The 26,219-nt window shown below is 36.4% G+C and overlaps 3 protein-coding genes across 3 annotated transcripts in view; 1 reads left to right on the top strand and 2 right to left on the bottom strand.

Annotated features, from left to right (window-relative positions):
* The window catches only part of LOC581326 (collagen alpha-1(XI) chain), a 54,612-nt gene extending 51,830 nt beyond the window's left edge, over nucleotides 1-2,782 (bottom strand). Inside the window, exon 1 of the mRNA XM_003725923.3 lies at nucleotides 2,345-2,782. Coding sequence (XP_003725971.3) covers nucleotides 2,345-2,514 — 170 coding nt within the window. The 5' untranslated portion in view covers nucleotides 2,515-2,782. The remainder of the gene's footprint in view (nucleotides 1-2,344) is intronic.
* Nucleotides 2,783-5,765: 2,983 nt separating this feature from the next.
* LOC100893860 lies at nucleotides 5,766-8,692 on the top strand. The gene is made up of 2 exons (XM_003725924.3): nucleotides 5,766-6,484; nucleotides 8,050-8,692. The coding sequence occupies exons 1-2, from the start codon at nucleotides 5,986-5,988 to the stop codon at nucleotides 8,670-8,672; spliced, it is 1,122 nt and encodes a 373-aa protein (XP_003725972.1). The 5' UTR covers nucleotides 5,766-5,985; the 3' UTR covers nucleotides 8,673-8,692.
* A 1,781-nt stretch (nucleotides 8,693-10,473) lies between these two features.
* On the bottom strand, nucleotides 10,474-24,636 carry LOC580870 (carboxypeptidase B). Its single transcript, XM_780900.4, has 10 exons — nucleotides 24,516-24,636; nucleotides 22,970-23,051; nucleotides 22,116-22,319; nucleotides 21,441-21,539; nucleotides 20,713-20,811; nucleotides 17,400-17,513; nucleotides 15,538-15,628; nucleotides 14,543-14,757; nucleotides 13,518-13,602; nucleotides 10,474-11,178 (listed from the first exon to the last, which is right to left on the bottom strand). Exons 1-10 carry the CDS (start codon nucleotides 24,578-24,580, stop codon nucleotides 10,994-10,996), a joined length of 1,239 nt encoding a protein of 412 aa, XP_785993.2. The 5' UTR covers nucleotides 24,581-24,636; the 3' UTR covers nucleotides 10,474-10,993.
* Nucleotides 24,637-26,219: the final 1,583 nt, after the last annotated feature.

Here is a 26,219-nt window from a genome sequence, read left to right as displayed (position 1 = left end):
ATGATTCTTTAATATATATATCATTATGTACATGTTTTTCTGGATTTTGTGACTCAGACTGTACGGCTATTCTGTATAAAGAAACCCTCTCCTTTCCCGATACGGTTGAAACATTTTTTTGCGGCGTTAACAGTGATAATTACTCAACATCGTATGAAGCCATCCTCTCCCATCATCTCGCTTACAATCATGAGAAGTAATGATCGCTCGATATGCTATTTATGAGTCCGGATGTAATGAGATAAACTGTCATTTCATGGATTTCCGAGTCAAATTTTGGAATCAGATTGGAGAAAAGTTTGGCTGGCTTCCATACAACATCACCTGAAGCTAATGTTCGTACGTCAGTGATGATAGTAACGTGATGAACTGAGTAACCTATCCACCGACTGGGAGGGTTGATGTGATAACTTAATCCATGCGATAATGGTCGAAAATGATAATTGTATTACACATTTTAAAGAAAAAACCATTTTGTAACAGAATGCTCATTTGATTGTATGTTCTCTTCCAATCAATACAAAAACACGCTTATAGTTACCCTAATAATCAACTTTGTCAAGAACTTTATAATGTTTAACCGAAAAATTTAGCGAGAATGAAGTTAAACAACATATGAAGTTATAACGTTTTAAACCCGACATGACACATACAGCACGGTTCCAACGAAATCAATGTAGCAAGGTTAAGTGTTATTGCTTTTTACTCCACATTTGCAATTAATATTTTTGCCATGATTGTATGACTTCATCAAAATGCTTAATCTCTTTAGTCTCTTTACTTAATTTATAAAAAAATATATTTTAACAAAAACGCACATGTATAATGAAGTTACAAATACAAGATCTTCCTCTAGCATCATAGACAGGCTCTCAGCAGGGTGTCGCTCCAAGAATGCAAAGAGGGTATCTCACTTTAAACATTCATGTTTTTGTTTGCAGTTCGCATGCCACATTCTTGTAATATAATCTAAATAATGAGATCAAGGACACATTCGAGTGCCCCGTCTTGTAAAAAAGAGTTGTGATTAGTTCAAAATAGTTTGAAATGAATATCGATTGCAATAAAAAAAAATATGAGATGAGATTGGTGTCAATTGCAAATTATTTGTAATCAATCGCAACCCTTTTATAAGACGGGGCTCAGAAGATAACTATCGTTGTGATGATGACAATCATAATAATACAGCCAATGACAGTCAGAATAACCCTGAGATAAGAAGACGACGGAGGAGCAAGGAGGATGATATGAAAAAATCCCTAACCCAACTCTACTTTCACCGTCCAAACAATAAGATTACCTCGAAATTCCTCGAGGATCTTAACATCGTCTACCAAGGCGTCTCGAACTCTTATCATAATAGCAGGGTATACAGAGCTGCTGAGAAACTAAGATGGCTTCCAACTTGACATGCAGGAGCCTTCCTCAAGGCTAGAATTTGACCCTCATCAGTCAGGAGTTTGAGTTGTCTGACTCAAAATATTTCTAAGTAGGGAAGACCATCACTGACCATCTTCCATTATACATAGCAAAATTACAAACAGCTCCATGTCTCATCTTACTAACCTTTTAAAAACGTTTAATTTATTATATTTGCAAAGCATTCTGGTCATTTTGAATCAAGTATTCATTCATAACAAGAATAATTAGAGGTTAATCTGTTGCCAACACTATACGCACATATGAATAAGTGCAAAATCTTTTAGTTTAGAGAGACCCATGACACACGAGACCAACAACGAAGAACTCTACTACAGCCTACGAGACCGATCATTGGTGATGGTGGTTATTTTACCTGACTGCTAAGAATGCATAAATGCTTGTAAGTAAGCAGCCAGATCATTGGGCTAACATACGAACAATCAATGTCGGTCCAATGAGACTGTCAACTTATTAAGTTTCTGATGGACCACGATAACGACAGCCCATGAGGTCGAATAAGTCCAGGTTCTTGTGTCTTAATCTATCTTTTTTCAGAGGGTTCAGTGGTCTGACGACCCACTAGACCGATATGCCGACGGTCCGGTGGGATGTCGGTCTACTGAACCATTATGTAATCATGTAAAGATAGCATAACATTGATATCAATCAATTACATAGTATATCATACTGTCTATGCTATAATTCCCCTTGATGGGTTTTTAAAGTTTGATCATGGCATATTCGATCGAGTTGAAAATACATTGGCCTATATCAAATTATTATTGATTTCATGACATTTATTACCATGACTTAGTATAATCAACATAATGACATATAGCACAACATGTGCCATTTCACCATCCGTTGTTCAGTAAAATTGTGAATTTGTCATTTATGATTTTGAAACAAGGTAGTAGCTTACCTGGTGCGACTTCTTGGATATGCTCCCGAGTAGGAGACTTGACATGAAGCTAGCACAATCTGCATCAGAAGTACAATCCATGTAAGGTGTATACCCTTCATCATGAAACACACCCCTGGGCTTCGCCGGGATCTCGCCCCTACACGTCCGCTACAATGCTTCCACGGCATCACTTTTTAGTAAGTTATTTAAAAAGTAGATTCCTGCTCGCAGTCGTGACATGAAAATCACGACAACAAAGATTCTTCCACTTTTGTTCTCCGGCTCAAATTGTTCTTTCCAAGTTCCCGTGAAGATGGGGACTTCAATTATTTGAAGTTCAATTCTAGTTGTACATTGTCGGGTTTCTGCTTCTAACAAAGTGCGTTCTCGATAAAGTACTGTCTCAGGACGTCGTCTGCTCTATGAACTCTCTTCTCCTAGTGGTCATCGCGCCAAGTACTTTCCTGGTGAACGCGCGCTCTGACTGAACTAACTTTTCCTGCCCGTCTGTATAATGGTCGTCTGCTATCAACTCGCGTGAAACGCACGCAGAATCTTTTCATCAGCTAGCACTGTAGAATCTTTACTCAGAAGAACATGTACATTTTAGGTTGACTGTTCGGTAAGGTCAGAAAAGAAATTAGTTTTCATCAAATATAAAGCTGATACTTGTTTTTTTTTAATATACAATAAATTAAACATCCGTAATGTTCTGTAAGAGCTGCCGAACTATACAGGTGGCGCTGTTCGAAAAAGGTGAAATAGAGGGATGAAGCCTTTTGCACTTCTAGGCCGTGCGCGTGTGAACAGATGGATCGAGTTTTCGTGTGGGGCTTCCCCGTCGCGGGGAATACCCGTACCGAAGATGTTTTAAACGTTAAAATTTATATTAGTAAAAGTGTATTGATATATTGATGAACACCTTTTGTATGATGTGCCTAATGGGCCCGGCCCCCTCACTCAGTGTTATTTAGGGTACGCATATGCGTGTTCCCTCCTTTTGAACCCCCCCCCCCCTAAGTCCGGTGTGTAAAGTCAATTTTGTGAATGTACGAGCCGGACGTTGGTGCGTGAAAAGTACCCCTTTACCGGACATTTCGGTAACACGCATGCGGTCATTCTGACCCCGTAGTGGCGGGGGGGGGGGGGGAGGGCTAAAGGGTAATCATGGTTCCGATTGGTTAATGGTAAGAGGCAATGTTGGTTTTCTAGTCAATTTGTAATCATGGTGAAATAAACACAGCAAAAAAGAAAAAGGGGAAAGAAAAATGGGGAAAACAAGAAAGAAAAGAAATTCCTGAGTAACTCCTACTAATTTCTGAACCACAGGAGTTTCAACGAATTTACTTATAAGGGAGTGTGCCTATGGTTCTCAGTTAGCCTCGTCATAACACAATGAAGAAAATTACTTTAATCAATGTTAAAGCAGCTTAATTAATTGAGTAGTTATATTCGTGATCTATTCTTTTTTTTTAAATACAAGTACTTAATAAACACTGTAGTTACATGTTTGTGACCCATTATTTATTTTTCATTACAAACGTGAAAATGTTGGGGTTAGAGCCTGTGTTAAATAGTATTCATTTGAAATTGATTTCTAAACTTTTCTTAACATTTAGTGATTTTTCCACAAATAAATCAATTTGTCTACTTTTTGAGTATTTCTGTTATAGCACATAATTAATAATCATTAATTCACGCCTGTTTTTTTTTGCTTTTTATGATCAATAACTAAAAAATTGGCTAACAATTTAGGTGCTGACCCTGTTTGGTTCACCAGGGTAAAGGTTTCGCATGAACTAGATTTGTCAACTGCTATATTTTAGTATTTTTAAATAAATGAGTGAAAATTGTTTCCCTCTTAATACCTTCTTAGCTATGAATTCCCAGCACTTGAAATGTTAAGGTTTTGTTATCAAATTAAAAAGTATTTCCAACTAGAGCTTGGTGCATAATACGTCCAAAGCTGCCTGGTACGTCACATTATCAAGACAACGAATGGGCCTATGTCATGCTAAAATGCATTACTTGTACATCATGCTATAGTTGCATTTATAAATCTCTTGTACAATTTCGAAAGGAATATTGTTTATCATTAGGCAGGAATAAATCTCATTTTCCCTACACTTTTTCTTTAGAGTGAGATTTCCTTTAACGGGCTGAGGGCCCGGCCCGCCCCACCCCCTCACTCAGTGTTATTTAGGGTACGCGTATGCATGTTCCCTCCCTTTGAAAACACCCCCTAAAGTTCGGTGTGTAAAGTCAAAAATGGGCCGATTTGTTGTGTAACACGAGCCGGACTTTGTTGAGTGAAAAGTACCCCTTTACCGGATTTGGGGAACATGAATGCGGTCCTTCCGTTCCCGGAGTTGGGGAGGGGGGCTGAGGGTTAAACCAATATGATAGAAATCGAAGTTGAAGTGCATTAGAGGGTTGCATGAAGGGATGGTCAGACCTGAACGAGATGTTTGATTAAAGGTTTACACTTTACCATGTTTTCGTGGTGTGTGTTAAGATCAGGGTGTTAGCAATTACTTAGCATGATGAAGTTGGACTTTAAAGTTTACCTTTCAAATCATGGATGATTGTATAGTCACACCTCCCTGGGATGATTGACATCAGCGCAAGGTCATTGTTGACCTTTATAAGCATGGCTATCTCGTGGTGGTTTATAGCCTTTTGGTCAACAACCACTTCGTCTACTACCTAATTGGTATATTCCCATATGGTCTACACACAGTCAGTCTACCAACCACATGGTCTAATAATCATTTCGTTTAATGACCTTTTGGGTCAATATAGTCATTTGGTCTAATTTTCATTTCATCTAATCTCCAATAAGTCTAATACCCATTTCGTCTATTGCTCATTTAGTCAATTGTTCAGTCATTCTAATTCCCATTTCGTCCTATACCCATTTCGTCTACTAATACTATTCACAAAGTCTATGATTTGTATTACTTTTGATTGAATGATTATACCTTTGATTTGAAGCTTTAAAAACTGGTCATTAGACTTTGATGAACAATAGACCAAAGGGCTTGGCCTAAATTTTTATTAGACCAAATGACAATCAGGCGAAATGATTTGTATTATACCACATAGAGAATAGACGAGCTGGCTGTAGACCAAACGGCATTTCACTACTCGTGGTACCAAAATACTACACAACGGAAATATATCGCTTACGTAATTTGTCAGTGTTCATTTGCATAACACTGTCAAGACACCATGAATATGACGGACACATAAAGCGGACAAAATATACATTTCCACAGGTAGACGAAGGAATATCCCTTCACTGATATTATGTAAAAAGGTGAATATGCATGTGACACCTGTTCTACACATTTTTACAAAATAGCAGTGAAGGGATGTTCCTTTGTCTACCTGAGGAACTGTATATTTTGTCCGCTTTCTTTGTCAGTCATATTCATAGTGAGATCACCGACGACGCAACAAGGTCAATAACGAAAATATACTGTTGCATAAACAAGATTAGCGATGTTGCGCAACATCCCCTGCTTTCACACAGTTAAGGACTTATAAACGTTGTACGCTCATCCATTGTGTGTTATACAACTGTAGAATTTGAGAGACGAGTTGACTATATTACCACAAATCGTTCTTTATCTATAAGAGATACAGTGTGACCAGCGATGTATTTCTTAGTCTTAATACTGTGTGTCGTGGTGATCAATGATGCCAGCCAGTATGACCCTCATCTTTACCCACCGACAGGGCCTTTCTTTGAGGGTTGGTACACCAGACTAACAGATACAGACAACGACAGATCATTTGGTGTCCTCTTTGGTCGTGTACTCCCGAGAAACAGCCAGTCGACATCAACATCGACATCAACATGGGACTCGAACCCGACTACCTACATCAGTCTGGTGTGCAGCAAAGGTCAAGGGTCACCCATGGTCGTCGTCCAGGCTTACCCTGATGAAGACGACATCGAGGTTACGGTGCGTGGTGGTCGACCGATAAACAAAGACCCCTCTCTGCAGGCACCATCTTACTTCGAGTACGTTGTACGTCCGTATGGATTCTACAACGTAACTCCTAACTCGACTGTTTTTAGTTTCACCATTGATGGGGTGACGTTTGCAGGAAACTTTACCAGACCTCTACTGTGGGATTCGACTGGGCAAGGTGAGCTTTCACAGATTCGGCTAATTGGTTATCTTTTCGTGATTTTTTTTTTTTTTTTTAAAGCAAGGAAATAACAGGAGAATCGTGATATGATAAGATTTTTTAAAAATTAAGGAAAAAGATTTGAAAAAATAAAATAATGAAAATGCAGCACATAACATGGATACAAATAAAGACTAAAGCGGTTTCAACTATAAGTTATTGCAAGTGAAAACTACATTCACGAAAATGTATAGTTAGTTTACAATTCCTTTTTGCCACCCGATATTCGCTTTCCTTGTTGACATAGGAACTTTAAAGCCTTGAAAATTGGGAGATTTATTCTGAAATTTACAAATGTAATATAGTTACTTCAATGTAAGAAACAATTATTATACAAGTGTATTTTTTTGATAACCGAATATGACACAACAAGTAGAGGGATTGAGAGTTGTATTACTTTTTGTTTGTTCCATGAAGTTGTTTATTTCTCAAAACAGCAGTAGAACAAATCAAAACAAAATTAAAACAAATTAATCATTCAGATGTTAATCAATTACAAGGCAAAACTAAATTTTCTTTTTCATCCAAAACAATATACAAAAAAACAATATTCAAAATGTACATACCATTCTACACCAAAAAACAACAACACGTACATAACATGACAATAATCTTGCAGTATATTATTATTACCCAGTGGCGCAGCGTGGGTTCCGTCATGGGAGACCAGTCTTTGGTCTACTAGATCAGCGTTTGTCAAACCCATTTTTTAGTCACGGTACCCTTTTAGAAGTTGAAAATTTTCGCATCATCCCAATCCAAAATTCAGCAAAAAGGTTTTGTTTTCAATCCCTCCTATAGACGTACGGACACATTTTCGTGTGTGGGCCGTGAGGGCCTTTTGCCAGAAAATGTTCTATTCTGATTTGAAATATTGCGAGCGAGCGAGAAAAAAATATCACTTTGGTTAAAGATACTTTGTCCCTTTTGCAGCCAATATCAAATTATGTAGAACTTTGCAGTAATTATGAATATGTCACGTATGTCCTATCTGTGAAATCCAAACGTTAGTAATGTCCTACATGTAGTATTCATATTATGCAAGGAAACCTGTTGACTTTCTAGACTTCCCTGTCAGTCACTATTGAGGGACTGACTGACATCTTTTGTTCTCTGGTAATAACATACATAAAATGAGCTGTGAAGGGTACACATGAGCATTATTTTGTCTACATCAATAACCCACTTCTTGTAATGGCAAAAATTAAGACGAAAAATTGAATGAAATGCCCGGCCCTCACTCCGGGAACGGAGGGACCGCATGCGTGTTCCCAACATCTCCGGCTCGTAACAAAAGAAAAAGGTCTACCCGTATTGACTTTACACACCGGACTTATGCTGAAAGGAGGGGGGGTGCTGGGAACACGCATAGGCGTACCCTAAATAACACTAAGTGGGTGGAGGGGGGTGGAGGGCGGGATAAAATGAAACAAAACAAAAATAATCAATACCCGCCCCCTCATGCTGCTCTTTAGGCCGCATCCATAGTAGGAAATCTCATTTTGTATTTTGTGTATGTTTAGGTCCAGAAGGCTGGCTTACTGACCTGCCGATGTTACCCATCCATTGGTTCGTCTACAGCCTTGGGACCCCAGGAAGCTATACATGGAACCAATCAGGACGAGTCATATCAGGCAAGGCTCATGCTCATCAGGAGAAGAACTGGGGACAGGGATTCCCGGCAGGTTGGATGTGGACCCAAGCATACAATCGTACCGCAAACGCAACATTCGCGGGAACCTTTGGAGTCGTGTCCTTTAATCCGGTTATCAGAGGCCCTGCCCATCTCTTCGGCTACAGAAATTTTGCGCGAAATCTTCGTCTTGATTTCAGGCCAGACAACTCGTTTACTACTCAGGACCGGCGTCCTTGTGAGGGTAAGGCTACAGTGAACATCTACAGTCTACTTCACACCGTGGAGTTAACAATGAGTGCTCCGGTAGAGACCTTTCAGAAGTGTCTACGTGGTCCAGTGGAATCAGGCTTCCAGTACAACTTGGTAGAGACGTATGTGGCCACCATACGGGTAGTTATCAAGAAACTTGGATTTAGGGGTTTTAGTGTAATTGAAGATCAGATATTCTATGGAGCGGCGTATGAGTTCGGTAGAGAGTACCTTTGTCCTCAGAATCCGTGCACTGATTGATTTCTTTAGCAGTCGTGTGATGTATGAGAATTCTTAGTCCACTGACATGACTGTGACATATGATATTCATGATACTGGGCAGCTTTAAGGGAAAGAAAAACGATCTTTACATATATTATGTTTGTTATTTTCGAGCCAATCTTGAGCTCTGGTATGGGAATCCTATTTTGACAGAAAATTGCTATGATTTATTCTTGATTTGTTTATCCTGCAGTAGAGTGGTTGTTTGGAACAGTGAAATTAATACAAACGCACAAAAACTTACCTAAAGGGCATTATCTTCGATAAAAACCACATCTCCCATTTGCACATAGTGACCTGTGTTAAGCACGTGTCGGGCCTACTTACCCAGATTTCCTTAACTTTCCATGCTCATTTCCTAGCCACTAAACATTTTCTACCAAAATTGTTCGGCACTCGTCATTTATTTTTAATCTTGAACATTCAGTGTCAGTTTCATTGGATTCTGTAAGGATGTATTTTCTATATTTACCAGAACTCAAGTTTATCTTTAATTGACATGGAGGTACATAGTAATTTTCTTTTTATTTAGTTGATGTTGTTACTTTGGCAGTCTGTCTGTTTAACTTACTATATGGCAAAGGAGTTCCTTTTTAATGTTCACGAAAATGTTAATTGTTAAATAAAGTTGGAATAACAACCCTCCAATATTAAATACCTTTATTTGGATATTGTGAAATAGTAAAGAAACTTCATACTTCTACGATTGCCCTTTGTTTTACGAGTTGGTCGTATGCATATGGATGTACGTGCCATGCACTTGTAGAGTATAATTTTATATCCTTGCCTTTTTGGTACCATATTTATGAGATGAGATTTCATGATTGGCTACACACAGGTCAATTTAGGTAACTTGGTCAAAATCCACTTGAATCAACTGAGAAGGTGGGTAAAGGATTGAAAAACAAGCAAGAAAGGGTGTTTATTTATCATATTTGGTTATAAAATCATGTTCAGGTTCAATTTCTTGGAATATTTTCGATCGCATATGACCACTTATCGATTTATCATCCATGGCAGAAACATCTCTGGAGAAGCATAGTTGTCTTGCCTGGTTCATAAGCCTATATGTGAGGGAGAACCTCTTGGACATGTTGGATGAAGTTCATACCTAAATCATCAGGAATTGATACAGTTTCACGTCCAGTGGAGTAAACCACTTCTGCTATGACCTCTAGGACAAGCCAATCCCATCTCCACGTGAAAAGCAGTGCTTACATTATCTGAATATCATTCCGGCCCTAACCATCAAAATACCCCCTTGAATATGGTATGGTGAGAAGCCAGCACGATTACTCTATATACAGGTGCATTTACATTTTTACCTGTGGCCAATTTTGTCCACTTTCAAGGCTCATGATAAACTTGCTATTGTTATTATTATTTGTATCTTCATAATAACTATTACAATTATTATAATTATTATCATTGTTGTTATGATGATGATGATTACTATTAATTATTATTTTAAAGGGGGTCGAGTTTTGGTCATAGGTATTCATGGGTTCCGTGATCCGGTGATATCATCTATCAATTTGAGATCCGTATTGTATTGTTAAATTGGCATTTTGGGTTTGTGGTATATTTTCTTTCTACCTGATATGTGCGGTTTCGAATGCTTTTCACCGTACTCATCAGTTGGTGGTAAATTAGAATTACTTATGATTAAAAGTCTGTGGGAATTATATAACAATGTCTTTTGCATTTATTTCGTCTCTACTAGAATCCAATATTCCACATATCACAACAGGTAGAATGAAATGAAATTTAACTACAGTAGTGATGCAGATATATTTTTATTGTATTTATTCGTGTTTTACAATATGCACAGTATAAACCGCATGAAGCATATGACATAAACATTTGTGTTTCATTAATTGTTTCATCACAATCTATTGCTTTTATAGTATCTATAACAAGTGTTTGGACATAGATACTGAAGGATACGATCCACTTGGTCCCTCCTAGTTAACCATTAACTTAGAACCAAGTTTACAGACATGTAAATCACGAAGTAGATTCCTTCAGACGAACCGTCAATCGTGGATTTCTTTTTCATTGCTAGTCTTATTTCAGTATGTCTACATCACAATTCGTAAACTGGGTTTGGATTTCAAAAAGAAAGAAGAGTTTTTCTATGTTCAAAATGAATGTCAAATGGTTAACATATAAGCTACTTAACATTATATGAATTTTAGATGTTCATAAGGTTAATATTAGGTTCATGAACTTTGATTTCATTTCATGCTTCGAATCAATCAGGAATCATACGATGAATGTCGGGAAGGAAATCAAATACTTTAGTTGGCTTTGACGTACTCGAGAAGGGCCATGACTCCTGCATATGTCTCCTCACCAGTGGGGATGATCTGGCTCTCGGGAAGCTGGAAGCCGTACCTTCCTGTATCCCTCAGCTCCACCACGTAGGAGTACTTGGCTCCCAATGTACCATGACCCCAGTCAACACTGCAACCATCAGCAGCATCTACAATCATGATCATAATTACGATATAATAATGATCATTGATACAGCCAGGGAGACGTGCCCCATCCCCGAGAATATTTGATAACCCTTTTTTTTACAGCCTTTATAGTTGTCAATGATGTTGTTCTTGTTTCGCTTCTCAGATAGTGACGTCAGAGCATCTTATGCCCCATCTAAGATCCACCTATAAGTGATAATCAGTGGCTAATGCCCGCTGGCTTCTGCTAAACTGTCGGGTAAAGCCGACCATAGCTGCACAGTTTCTTAAAGGGAACCAAAACTTTCATACTAAGTTACTTTTATTGTAAAGTTTAAGATATTTGAAAAATATGAGTGAAAATTTGAACAAAATCGGGCAAGGAATAAGAAAGTTAAAGCTTTTTTAAATGACTAGTCACTAGAGGGCGGTATTCAATTTGATGACATCATCTGTGGACAACTCTCCATGCCTTTTGTACATCAAATTTCATGTTTTTCCTTCTTTCTTGTGATTGAGATAATCTACTCCCCTGAAAGCAAGATATAGAATGCAAAATGATATTCTACTTCACATGTTATGAAGTCGGATCAAGAACACAAATAAATACGAAAAAAAACGAAAAAATATTGAAATTTTATGTACAAAAGGCATGGAGAATTGTCCACAGATGATGTCATCAAATTAAATACCGCCCTCTCGTGACTAGTCATTTCCAAAAGCTCTAACTTCCTTATTCCTTGCCCGATTTTGTTCAAATTTTCACTGATTTTATTCAAATCTTTTAAACTTTACAATAAAAGTAACTTAGTATGAAGGTTTTGGTTCCCTTTAACGGAGCCTTCCAGTGTCATATTTAAGGGGGAGGGAGCTTGAAGACATGTCCAGATCGGGATAAGTTTCAGGGTTTCAGTTACTCATTACGTACAAACATGAAAGAATGAAAACTATCAGTTATGAAATGTTTAAAGGTTCTAATTTTAAACCTCACATACAATTTCAAAAACTGAGTTATTGTTTTCCCGGGCTCCACATCAAAATGAATAATCTAAATCCATATAGGACTACATGTATGACATATGTTCCATGGACAACGCGTCAATTAACCCCCCCCCCCCCCCTCCCAAACACCGATGACAATAACCCCAGACAAATACCTCTTCTTTGTGAACTACCCGATAATTTATTTTTCTTCAGGGGATAAAGGCACTTATCAGAAGTGAAAATCAGAGTACTTATCAGATTTGAAAGCGGCAATCGATGTAGAAAGGCAATTTTTCAAAAGAAGAAACGGACACTTACCTTTTGTTTATTTAGATAGATATCATAATTTGTATACATAACTGCATTAATTGGGATCTTCATGATACCAGCTTTGATTTTTAGTAGATCCCCGACTTTATTTAGCTTTTTCATTGTAAGTATTTTACTTTTGATTGTATCTTTTGTTATAACTATCACCAACTACATTTTGTTCCTTTATTGTATGATAAATTATAATAATTAGTATGTATACTTTGTTCAATTATGTTATTTTCGATGAAGTGGAAATAAATTAACTTAACTTGAAACTTGAAACAATTACTACAAAAAGCACTAGTCAGATTTGAAAAGAGAACTTTGAGGTGAAGGACATTTATCAGAAGAGGAAACAAGCGCTTATCAGAAGTGAAAGGACAGAAAAAAGGACACTTTTGGGGTACATGAAAATGTGGGGGCACTGCGGCCCCCTTCCTTTTGTAGCTAGGGGGTAACCTTTCAATTTTCCTTGGGGGGGGGGGGGGGGTAATTGTCAAGGTGGTAGTTGTCACAGACATTTTGAAAGCGTTGTTTATTCCGAATAATGTTATATAGTGTGGCCCAAAACCAAAGCAACACTTAAGATCTGCTATTGAAACGACATTTTAATAAGGTATCAAATTCTCTTCCGAGTAAAATTTTGGAAAAGGCGTTTTTATTCTACGGCTGTTTGTGTGAGGCAATTTCGTTCTCTTGCTTCTTTTGCAACTGTAGTGATGCTTGAAGAAGTGAGAAATTTGCGCATGGCGCCTTCCCGTTCAATCTTCAATGACTGATCTAGTTTTTGGCTCACAAAAAAAAAAAAAAAAAAAATGGCTAACCCAAAATTGATGATCTAGGAAGATTTTTTTCTACCCAATAACACCAAACCAATGACACTGTGCAATATAAATCCAGATTAATGGTAGTAGTTTCATTATTGCGTTAGTATTGAGATGGGTGAAGGAGTCGAGCGACCAACAAGTAGGGAGGTGTGGGAGGGGTCTTCCCCTAGGTTAGGGACTTCTTAAACTTTAACAAACTTAAACTATGTTTGGTTTGATAGGGCTGAAGAGCAACTTACAAAGTGTCTGTGCTGAAGGTCCGTATGTGTAGCTAGTCCCATGCACACTCTGCAGAGCAGCACATGCTTGTTTGGCACCTTCGACCTATTCATTACAAACATATATTAAAGCAAACTTTTTGAATAAAATATCTTGAAATGTTAAGTTCGACAATAAATAATGAGAGAAGTTGGGAAGAAAAACAGTCGAATGGTATCAACTAGCTTTTATAAGTTGTATCGAAGCAATTCCACGGAAAATGTTCACTTGCTGAAATTCATGACTATAAAAAATCTGGAAATACTACGATAAACAAACAAAAGAGCTTTGAAAGGTCTTTGATTTGATGGGTATATCAATAGGTTTAAAAATATTTGGGTATGATTTTTTGATAAATAATAATAATAATAATAATAATAATAATAATAGTGGGTTCTTGTATAGCGCTCATGTCAGTCAGATTTGACCCTCCTGGCGCTCCCGATTATTACCCTGGCTTTAGCACGGCTACCAAACGGCGCTCTAGCATTTCAGATTCAACAGCGCTCGTCTTTGCTATTAATACGTGTATCATTTAACACATTTTGTGTTATTTGTGTTGATCTGTTAGCTCTGTTAAAGGGATATTTGAGTATTGATATAGAGGGCGATAAAATATGTATTTCGTTGTGAGATAATGAAAAACTGAGTGTCAAATTTGAAAGAGCATACAATTTAAATGACAAAATCATCTTTGATCAAAATCGGTCTTGACCATCGACTGCGAAAAATTGCATTCCGATCGTATTTTGCCCAAATACACATGATATATTCCCGGGGTAACTCAGCTAAAACTACAGTAGTAATAACGGCAGGGTCCTCTGGAAGAACAGTTTTAATACTTCCGAGGCTACCGTTGGTAAACAAGACATAATATCCCTAATAAAATAATAGTAATAACAATACCCGGCTCCAATCTCTGTCCCTCACCCAGACAAATTACATAAAAACAATATTTGATTCAATCAAGGGTCACAAATCATGATGGAAAAAGAAAGCAGCTTACTTGGTCCGCATATTGTGATGGTTTGGTTGCTCGATAAGACCACGGAGAAAGCCACAGCTGGGAGTAGGAGTGGAAGTCGATAAACAATGAAATTGTGTTGCCCTGGTTCTTGAGATTCAACAGAAACTCAGTAGTCTGGGAGACTTCCGGTTCAGTATTGTAGTTTGTTCCTCGATATGTATCGGAGCACGCACTCCCACTGGATCCAGATCCCCCTGCATCAATGACAAGAAAAAAAAAACTTTTTAAAGTAAACCTCTAGGTTAGCTCAAAACAAAGATACCTGACTGTACTTATATCTAAATTAGGTCTAAGAGAAAGACGAATTATTGTGATAGTTGTGAAAAATATGCGCTCTATCATAATTATTTGTCATTCTTGTGGAAGAGTATTATAATAGGAATCGCTCCTTAAAAATATTGCTCTTCAAATGCCCTTATATTCGAAACATTACTAGAAAGACTTTCAAAGAATTATAATCGATGGGCTCTTGAAACCTGTAGCAGTATTAAAAGCAATATTTTTATCAAATAGATAGGAGTTTGGCCGATAGCATTTCGAATCGGGATGTCAGACCAAATTTGCCAACAGATTTGTCAACATTCTGATATTCACACCCGGTCTCCAGATTTTGAAGTTTAGCGACAGAAGTTCAAAACTTCTCATCCAACAAATGAAAAACAAAATCATCAATGTTGGTGATGTTCCGACAAATTTACCAAAATTCTATTTTAGTCAAAGACAAAATCCTGAATGGGAGTGTAACTCATACATACATCCTACTTATATGGGCTCCTCTGCTGAAATTTATTTCATGATATTTAACCGTAAAATAATTCTTATCTTGTTACTTAGTTTTAATCATCGTTTTAAAAACTTAGGCCTACTATTGTTATAATCTAAATAGTCATGTTCATCAGTTTTGCATGGCAATTTTGTCCTCCCGCACAATTGAGAAAAGCTATTATGTGTACAAAAGAAATAATGATAATTACCGTTCCACTTGTATTGGTAATTGCGGTTGGGGTCCACACCCATGCATACAGAGCCAACGTTGTTGCTTCGTGTCTTCCTCCACATTCGGTTCTGTATAAAGATGGAAAGGAATATAACATGTTAGTTGGGCCGTCGGGGAGATACTAAAGTAAGGAGAAATAAGGAGATGGTGGGCGCGTGTGTGTGTGGGGGGGGGGGGGGGATGAGCAAGTAAGAATTGAAATGTTTTGCCCAATAGGAAGAGAATGACTTTGAATAATTTTCACCTTACGTTAGTTGTGTATTATTAAAAACGGATAGGCTGTCTTCCTAAGTTCCACTTTTGCAGACGCAAAATATAGCCATTTTTAAACGCTGACCTTTCATTTGAAACCCTGCATCTTATCAAGCAACAGTAGATGGTGCATCTCACGTGGTAATGCATAAGCATCGATCCTTTAAATTAAGGTGGGTGTACACTTTAATTTTCACTTGACTAGTTCCTTAAAACGAATCAACAACTAAAAAGTTTTTTTGTTGCACCAAACAGTGGTACTCTTAAATCCAAAGAGGTCACGACTTCCGTGATTTTGTTTAATCTTTAGGGGGTGATAATCAAATAATTGAGCCATTTGATCGTTTGAAAGACGAAGTGTTCATGCGGTCTTACACATTATTTTATTCATGCAGTGCATGTATTATTATGTTCTTTAAACGTGACATAGATCCACCAGGCACCATCAGTACGTCACTATCGATAAGTAGAATCAGCAGAAGGATAACAAAACTTATAGGGACCCTGATGATTTGATAACATTTTGGTGTCAAAACATATTAATAAGTTGAATCTAATGGGAAATTTGTTACCATAAATTAATATAGCCCGAGTTAATCAAGACGAAAATGAATAGGTCAATTTTTAATTTGCAAAATAAACTATATTTGAATTAAAGTATGAAAGAATGTAAGAATAATCTTCAAAACAGTAAAGCCTGGCGCACAGTACACGATTATCCTGCGATTCGATGTTCGTAAAAGGGGTGGTTTTATTAGTTATGGAAACCTAAACAATCACTTTCCTTCTGATTTAGGTTATAAATATAAACAACCGGAATTTTAATTTATTCAACTCTCCTAGTCAGAATAAAAGCTGAATCGGCTTCAAATTGTAGACAATCACACTACTGGTCTGACGTCACTGGGATTCTAAGCCGATTTAGCCCCCCCCCCCCCCCTCCTAGGGAGGATGGAATCCTTTGAAATTTAGATTTTATTAATCATATGAATATTCAGATCCTCGGTCATTAAAGTCTTACAAGTCTGAATGTTTATTTAAAATGCTGTCACAAATTCTTCCCGAATGGGATCGTAGTCAGATCGCGAAGTGTGCAGTGGGTCTGAGATAAAGACTACATAATTCCATAATACGATGAATCACTTCGTTAGATTTTCCATAAATAGATAAGGACATCAATTAATTAAAAAAAGACAATCAATTAAATCATATACAGCAATCAGTCAATCGAAAGATCAATCAAAGCATTACAAATAATTTTTTAAAACATCATTACATAGTTTTTATTCAATTTTCACTGTCAAAAGTATTGTTAGAAGGCAAATTTCGTTTTAAAGAGATAACTGTTTTTGGAGGACAAAAATGCACCTCCAAAACATAACGACCCGTTGAGCATTTTTTCCGGTGGGGGGGGGGGGACTTTGATTTTATTTTTTGCTCATTATATATTTTGTTGTGCCCCCTCCCCTTCCATGCAGAGAATCCGGGATTACGCTAATGCGAGCTTGTCATCAATTCTTTTTTTTTTAAACATCCCCCATAACAAAAAAAGTCCGATTGGGAACATGAAGATAGTTCAATACTTACGTCGGTATGAGTGTAAACATATCCATCGACGTTGAGTGACGGCACGATGTAGATGTCGAACTCTTTGAGGAGGTTTGTTTCTTGCGAATTACCATTAGCAAGATTTGTCAACAGCTAGCCACGGTTGACGGCAAGGGGTGAAGAGTTGTAACATGTTAACGAATAATTATCTTCTTGATTTCATTTAATTATTTATCTCTTTCATAGCGAATGTGGTGAGCAATTGAATTGGAGTTCGCAAATGTAAAAAGACAACATCTTAAGGTTTCAGTTGCTCCAAGTCATAAATTACTCTAGCAAATTGCCTCTCACATCAGCAAATATAATTAAACAAGTACATATATATATATATATATATATATATATATACATAATGAAAGTTTATACAATGTACATGCAGCAATGGAAACACCCATCTGAAAGTTAACTTGGGGTCGGGCGACCTTAAGTCGACCGACCCTGAGTCGACTTCTGAACTTGGAAAAATTCATGCAGGATATTACGTTGTTTTGTATGGTAGTAACGCACAGTCATAAACTGTGGAGTGGACTTCTGGATGTCGTATTTTTAAAAATTATTATTAATGTTAGTGGAATAAACAATTTAATAACCACAATAGTATACCTTTAATGCAATGTCTAAATCAAAATTATTGCTCTTGATGATTCAACAATCACAGGGAGGATTTTTGTTTATTAGAACAGCCACCGTTTTTTGTTGTTATTGTTTTAGTTTTTAGGCGTGTGTCATTCTATTATCAATATTTACACGAATGACGTTCTGAATAGTCTCATTCAAAGGCTGAAGAAAAGAGCTTTAAACAAAAATGAATTTTGTCGGTATAATTCTCAAGCCAATACTCCCCCTCCATTCTTCTTTCTCTCTCCTCTCACACTTCCTCTTATTGGCTGTGCAACGAGGGAGCGATGTGAAATACATGGTATAGTATGGGGGGGGGGTTGCTTGCGGCGCGTGTATGCTCTTATTAGCGAATGGAGCAAGTGAAGCGCGCGGAGCGGAGTATGTAGCCAGTGCTACTATATGGCTGCACTGTATACAGTCTATCAGAATACACATGTGATAATCATTGTGAATCAGCCCTCAATGTTGAAAGATGACGGTTTCAAGCTACGAATGAAGGTATTATTGGCAGCACAAAAAGGTTAATGCCCTTTGATGTCAATTTGTTGACTTTAAGATATCCTTTCCTTATATCTAATGTCTGGCAAAGTGGTTTCAATCGTCAATAGTAAATAATCAACCTCCAAAATATTATGAAAATGATATTAAAATGGGCTTTGATTTCATGCACTTTATTTATTTATTTATTTATTTCTGATCTTTTGACAGGGTAGCCCATTCACCAGCAAGTAGTGGTCTTCCATGGGGCCCTGAATGAACATATTTACATCGTTTATAACATTTATACAGAACAGTTACAAAAATAATACTCGTTTGCAAAATTAACATATATCATTAACCTAGTAAGCAGTAATGTCAATAGGAAAATATTAATTAAGTCGCAATTATGTGAATAAGACATGTAAATATTACAGAACATGCACGTAGTGTATGTACGGCTGAGCCATTCACAAATTACAACTTTGTTTAAACAATCTCTTAAATGAATTGACAGAGGAAGCCGTTCTCAACGAATTATCTAGCTTATTCCATTCAAATATGGAAGAAACAATTGGGCTACACTTATAACAATCAGTGTGAAATCTAGGCACACGTAAACATCCACTGTCTATTTGCCTTGTATGATGCTCATGTACATCATTAGGATTGATTAAGCCTACCTGAAGGTAAGAGGGTGCTAAGTTATGAACGCATTTATATATCATCATAACGCGACTTAACTCAAACCGCTTGTCTAGTGTCATCCATTTAAGACTTGTGAACAAATCAGCCGACGGTGTGTCATATGTCTTGTTCAATATTATTCTTGCGGCCCTCTTTTGAATTTTTTGCAGCTTAGTTGTATGAGAATGAAATCGGTTCGACCATACAACAGAGCAGTAATCTAATCGTGGCAACACTAGACTGTTATAAAGTAACTTTAAGGATTTTTGAGGCAAAAAACTCTTTGCTCTCTTTATCATGCTAATGTTTTTCTGGGTAAGTTTACTTACGTTTTCGATTTGTTTAGACCATTTCAATTCTTCATCTATCAAAAGTCCTAAGCATTTGGTGAATTGAACTCTTTTGATCAAATTGCCGTTTAATGAAATGGTGAAAGATTCAATTTTCTTGAGATTAGCAGGAGAGCCTATTAACATGACACAAGTTTTTTCAGTGTTAAGAACAAGACGATTTTCCTTAATCCATGCCATGACTCTGTTTAACGCAACAGTTAATTTTTCTTCCACAACAGTTGCATCATTTGCACTGACGGTAAGTGTCGTATCGTCAGCATACATATCTATGATACCTTCAGGAGTACATTCAGGTAGACTATTAACATATATTGAAAATAAAAGGGGACCAAGAATTGAACCTTGTGGCACACCTAATTTGATGGTTGATGGATGCGACTTGGCTCCTTTGAATTGGGTCACTTGTTGTCGATCCCCTAAATATGATTTGAACCAATAAATAGTCCTATTACTACAACCTATACAAGCTAGTTTATGTAGAAGTAACTCATGGTCAACAGTATCAAAAGCCTTACGAAGATCTATGAAGGCAACTGTTCACACTGAGTTGCTTTTGAGGTCAGTATTAGTCGACTTCAAGACACCTTATACATTGTAGTATCTGGTAAGTTGGTAACCCAAGGTTGAATCTGAAATTTGTATTTTCCCTCAAGAAAATTTCCGAACATACATACAACCTATATATAATTAATGCAAATATGTTTCTATACAACACTTAAATGAAAAAAAAATCTATTACGTCATCAATAACGAAGAAAATGAAAGTTTATGAAATTGTATGTACTGGGCAAATGGGAGGGGAGCTCGCAAGATACGTCACAGTGTTGCAAATTTGTGTTTAATTGATCGCAACTTCAAAAAATCAAAAAAATCAACAACAACAAAAAAAAATCATAATTTCCTCATTTTAAATGAAATTTGCTCAAACGTTCACTGACCTGTTCTTCGCAATCTTCTGCTTTTATTAAAACAAACTTAATATCGGGGTGGACTTCCCCTTTGATAATAGATCGCACTCAATTTTTTTCTTCTCCGCAATATATACTATGTAAAAGTTGTAAACAATCTCGAAACTCTGTAAAGTGCATAAAGCTAAACCAGTTTCGATGTAAGGCACAACTGAATGAGTAAATCAATTTTAAAAGTAGACTAACCTCGTTTGTCATATACATAAGAGTAGCTGGAGAAACCCATTCACGAGCATGAATACCGCCTTGGAAGTAGACTACGTTCCTTCCAGAGCCAGTGCTAATCTGTGAAAAGGTTGATATTGTGTACTCACTAATTTATTGGATTTTCTGTTCCAAACAAAGTCCTATTTCTGTTGGACAATTGCCTATTTATTGTGATATTGAACTTGTCACAAAATTATTGAGGGGATTTAGGCTTACCCTATACATAACCCCTTAACCCCTTAACCCCTTCTGATGGGTTTATTATCATTAGTTTCGAACTTCTGCGTAACCTTTTTACGGCGTGAATCTGACACAAAAGAACCGCCGAAGTTCACAGAGCCAAATAAACCTTCTAAAAAAATATGGACCAGCGAATCTAGACCTGAGTGATGATGCTAGCGGATAAACCATTCGTTTATATTCAAGCGAAGTAAAGTCACACACGTGATATAACATACATGTATGAATCATGTGATTTTTTTAATTTATTTATATTTTATTTATTTCGTTTTATTTAAACAGGGTAGCCCCATCAGTAGTTAAATTACTGTCATACTTGGGGGCCCCGCATAACATAAAAATACATATAAAGACATACATATACATGAAAACAGCATTACATGGTAAATAGTAAACATGATATACCAGAAAGAATACAGATTAAATTTCAAAAATTTCAAATGTAAATGTGAATGAAAAATAAATACCTTGAGCGCGTTGATAGCACGGTTCTCTGAAGATGTAGCAATTTGGAACTGCTGTGCGCTAGAGAACTGACTAGCCATGTCTTTCACCCATTGTTGTATCTGGCGTGAGGGGGGGGGGGGGGGAGAGAGAGAGAGAGGGAGTGGATGCTCTTTAAACTTGGAATGCAAATTGCAGCATTATTCAGATTCCTGTATATTCCTTTTTTCAAATCTGTTCACACTTTGCGATAATTGAGATGTTGTCGAATGCAATGCGACCATAATTATGTCCAGTATTTGTATTTTTTTCTACCATTTGTCTTTGTTTTGCTGAGGTTTAGCGTATACCTCTATTTTTGCTTTGCTTGTATTTTTGTATAATCCTATTATGGTAGGATTTGATTTGAATACATTATTTTGAAAGTCATTATGAATATACAAATTTATTTTGTTGATATGAAAATGAAATCAGACTAATGTCATTTGATATTGCAAGGCAATTATGACTTTAAATCGTGTAAAGTAAATAATAAGACGAAAGGCTTGAATTGATCAGAGGCAGGAAATGAACGTTAGTAAAATAATCCATTTCATTCATTTATATGTGCTTATTCAACCGTGATATGTCCATGTACACTTACATAAAGCACGTATCTTTAGATACAAAAGATTATGAGTTTAGTTTATGATATATACCGCATCGTAATCGTTGTATTGATCATAACTGAATCCAGCAGTTGGCAGAACGTCGCTCTCGTTATCGATGAGGGTTTGGACGTCCTCGACCATGACATGGTAGTCGATATTCTTGGAGTCTAGGAGATACTTCAAACCGCCTACCAGGTTTGGTGCCATCATAACATCGGTGTAAGCATTGGGAACGTGAGCCCAGAAGTCGTACTAAATATAACAGAGTAAAGTGAGAGTAGAAGTGGACATTTCGTTCTATCAAATTAAAAGAAATAAAGAAAAAATACGTCTCTTATCAAACTTTAGATCTTCCATTGTAATGTTAAAGGGGGGGGGGGGTACAATTTTTAGGACTGGGGCTCATGATATTTCACCAATTATACTTAAGGAAATAATGTTTAGGATTCTTAATAAAATTTCTTCACTAGAGCAGGACAGAGCAACACCCTAAAAATGCATTTGTACAACTGTACGGTTATTATTATTATTTCGCACCACGTTAATACTGACTTGGCATTCACAGAACCTTCTCATATATAATTCGGGAGATAGGATCATGAACTTTTAATGACCTGGTGAGGTATATAAACGGTAGATCAAAATAGGGCAAGTGTTCAGCTTTTAAAGATAAAACTAGAGATCGTGTCTTCATTGAAAGTCGAAATCCACTAACCTTAAACCTCCATCAACCGTCATAAAAAACATCAAGGTTAATATCTTTATTGTAATTATCATTGATAATATCATCGATAATATCATTGTTATCATCATCATCATCATCATCATCATCATCATCATCATTATAAACACATAAACTGGCACTCTACCGCATTGCAATATTAACAGACGGTAAGAATTACCTTCGCATCCACTGACTCGGCTAAGTGGTGAACGTAGTCATTCTGGATTGTGCCTTTGGGTTCGATGCGAAGAGTTTGGTAGCTGAGTTAATGATAATGATATGATTATATCAATCATCTTTATTTCAGAGGAAAAAAATCAAAGAAGTTACAGGAAAAATGATTTGGTCCTCTGCTTGAAGAAGAGGAATATTTCTCATCAAATGATAATAAGCAGGGTCAGAGATACAATTACAAATACAAAAACAAATAGATTAACAAACATAACGTAACAAATACAAAAACAAGAAACAAAAAATAATAAGAAAATCGATAATGTAGCAATTATAGCATAATGTGAATGTCACACTAAAATTATGCAACGTCAATACATAAGTATACTAAAAGTTTGATAAAAAAAAAACGAAGCAATTCACCTAGTGGACACTACTTAGAGTTGGGATTTTTAAATGAATGTTAAATATAAACTTATCTTTTATAAATAGAAATAAAACAATTAATTCCCTTTAAGATGCTATGCAACTGTAATCATACCATTACCAATTGAGTGAGCATAGCCATTTTACAATAATTGAGTCTTTGAAAGAAAATGCAATAATAGGGCATCTGGCTATTCAAAATGGTGATGAGCATTTACAACTTGTACAGTCAAAGATAGGAGAATCATCTTTACCGTGATTGTAAAAACCATATAGCCCTGAGACTACAGCTGACATCCAGAGCTCAATCTTCCTATTTTGTTTTCCATCCTAAGCTTTCATTGCTTAATCAGTGTCTTACAGATGCACTTTTTTAAAATCTACATTTGAATAGCTGTCTGCTCTATTTTTTGAATTTTCTTTATCAGACTTTCTTACGGTAAGATGAATTTGCCCATCCAAGTGTTAAAGTTCAAATCTTGATCTTAATTGATTACGTGTTGGTAGATATTGATTTTCGTTTAATTTGATATATGTATATCATCGTATTTTATTGACGGTTTATATGAAATTCCTTAACAATGAAGAGTGTCCACTTTATTTCTTTTGCTGACTATATATTAACAATCAAGTAAGTACCATGCGTGGACACTGTATGGTTTCAGTTATAATAATCATTAACAAGAAGAGAATTTGAAGACATAAACTATTATTTTTAAAAGGCGAGAGGAAATACACAAGGAAGAGTGGGAGAGGGAATATGCAAATGGGTAAAGCGATAATGAAAATGTATGGGGACAGAAAACGTGAATTTACACAACTAAATGGAAAATTCAAGAGAGTAAAACAACAGGGAAATTAATAAGAGCTGATACTGATGTAAAATATCTTCTACATATTAAACACAACCGGAAAACCGAATATAACCTGAGGCAATTTCAATAGTTTTGTGTGGGAATTACTTAGAGATTGCCTTTGGGTTATTTCTCCCAAGTTTTATTTCGTGTTATAGGTGTAAAAAGGGCCTCATGGAAGACCACTATAATTGGTGAAATGTGCCGACCTGTATAAATATGAGAAATAAATAAATAAATAAACAAATATGATGATATTGAGAATAGACTCACCCATCATAGCGAACCTTCTCGGCTACAGCTACAGCGATCAGTAGAGAGAGAATAAAGAGCTTCATGATGAATTTTCAATCTTGACGGACGTCGATGATGACGAAGAGACAAGTGAGGGTTAAGACCACTTCTGGTCCTGTTTATAGTTTCTCCAAGCCCAGAGTACGGGGGTCCCGTTCCTATAATTAAGTGAATTCTTATTTATTAATAATTATGTAGGCCTCTGTCAATATTTGATTTCGAGTTTATTTGCGCATTATCTACGTGGTGGTTATATTTTATGGTCAGCCTAGTACTAACTAATACGAACTCTGTGAATTTATGTTTCTCATTACATTAAAGGCCAATATGCAACGTAATAAGATATTAGGCAAAAAACCCAACTTCTTTCAATATTTACATTGATATTTTCCATCTCAGTAAATAATGATAATGTTTACTCAACTCCAAAATGTCTAATTGAATAATTATAGCAGGTATTATATAGTTGCAATATTCATCCCATTATCATGCCTGCATATACTGTAAATAATAAATAATATGAAAAAGATTTTTGTTTTACCTGCATTTTTCCTAAATACAATAATCGACTAACAAAGAATATGTGAATGTATAAGGTATAATACAGATATACGAACAATAATAACTTTATGTCGAAATGTGATTTACAAATATAAATATTAAACGAACTCATTATTTCTTTAACATATTATCCCAAGTATCTGCGGAAAAAATGCGGGAGACTGCAATTATTAGCAACGCTTGTACCGAATGGCGGCCTCAAAAGAAAAATCTTTAGGTGAAACTTTAAAATGAAAATGTGTTAATACGATCTAAGTGTATGAGTTTGTGAGTGTAATGTGTATGTGTAGTAGTATTAGTCGCAAAAATGACTTGCAATGCGACCTAAATTAGAGATATCACTAATCGCCTATTGAATGATGATATTTCGATATAAGAGGTTGTTTTAAAGATGCTTTAAAAGAAAAGATAGATGAACATTGCCTTATTGAATTTGGTAAGGAGTTCCAAACATCTGGGCCATGATGTCTTACTGAAAGTTGGGCTGAAATTGTTTCTTATAAATAATTAATTGATTTCAACTTGACCAATTGTTCCTCCGTTAAAACCTGTGTGTTTATTTCGTTATTTAAAAAAAAACAACAGATATCCCATTCGGAAATTGGCCGCGATCGGGTTTTACTATATACTAACCCATTGAAATCTAATTCTCACACAGGAAAGTTCTCACTAGCCCTCAGCAACACCAGAAACTCACACACACACGCACACGCAGAACTCACACACACAAACTCACACACGCGCGCACACACACATGTACACAACGCACACACGCGCCCGTATCACCCATTCACGTTGGAATATGCCACCTACAACATTTTTCTTGAACCTTCATCATCCACACATTTCTTTATAAAACTTCTCATTCAGCTTTCTTTAAATAATTTAATCGGAACAGGCACAAAACATCATAGTCTTGTTGTTATAACAGTTGCGATTGTTTGGAATTTATTGTTTGGATAAAACATGAATCCTAGAAGGTTGTGTATTGTAAGAAGGAAATATAGAGAACAACAGCACCACCACCAATCACCACCATCATCACCACCACCACCAACAAGAAGAACAAGAACAAGCACATGAACAAGATGGATGCAAAAAAATAAATTTTGGGAATGAACT

The sequence above is a fragment of the Strongylocentrotus purpuratus genome, unplaced genomic scaffold (assembly GCF_000002235.5).
Source record: "Strongylocentrotus purpuratus isolate Spur 01 unplaced genomic scaffold, Spur_5.0 spur5_contig_862, whole genome shotgun sequence".
NCBI classification, from domain to species: domain Eukaryota; kingdom Metazoa; phylum Echinodermata; class Echinoidea; order Camarodonta; family Strongylocentrotidae; genus Strongylocentrotus; species Strongylocentrotus purpuratus.
This window is presented reverse-complemented; position numbering and strand designations above follow the sequence as displayed.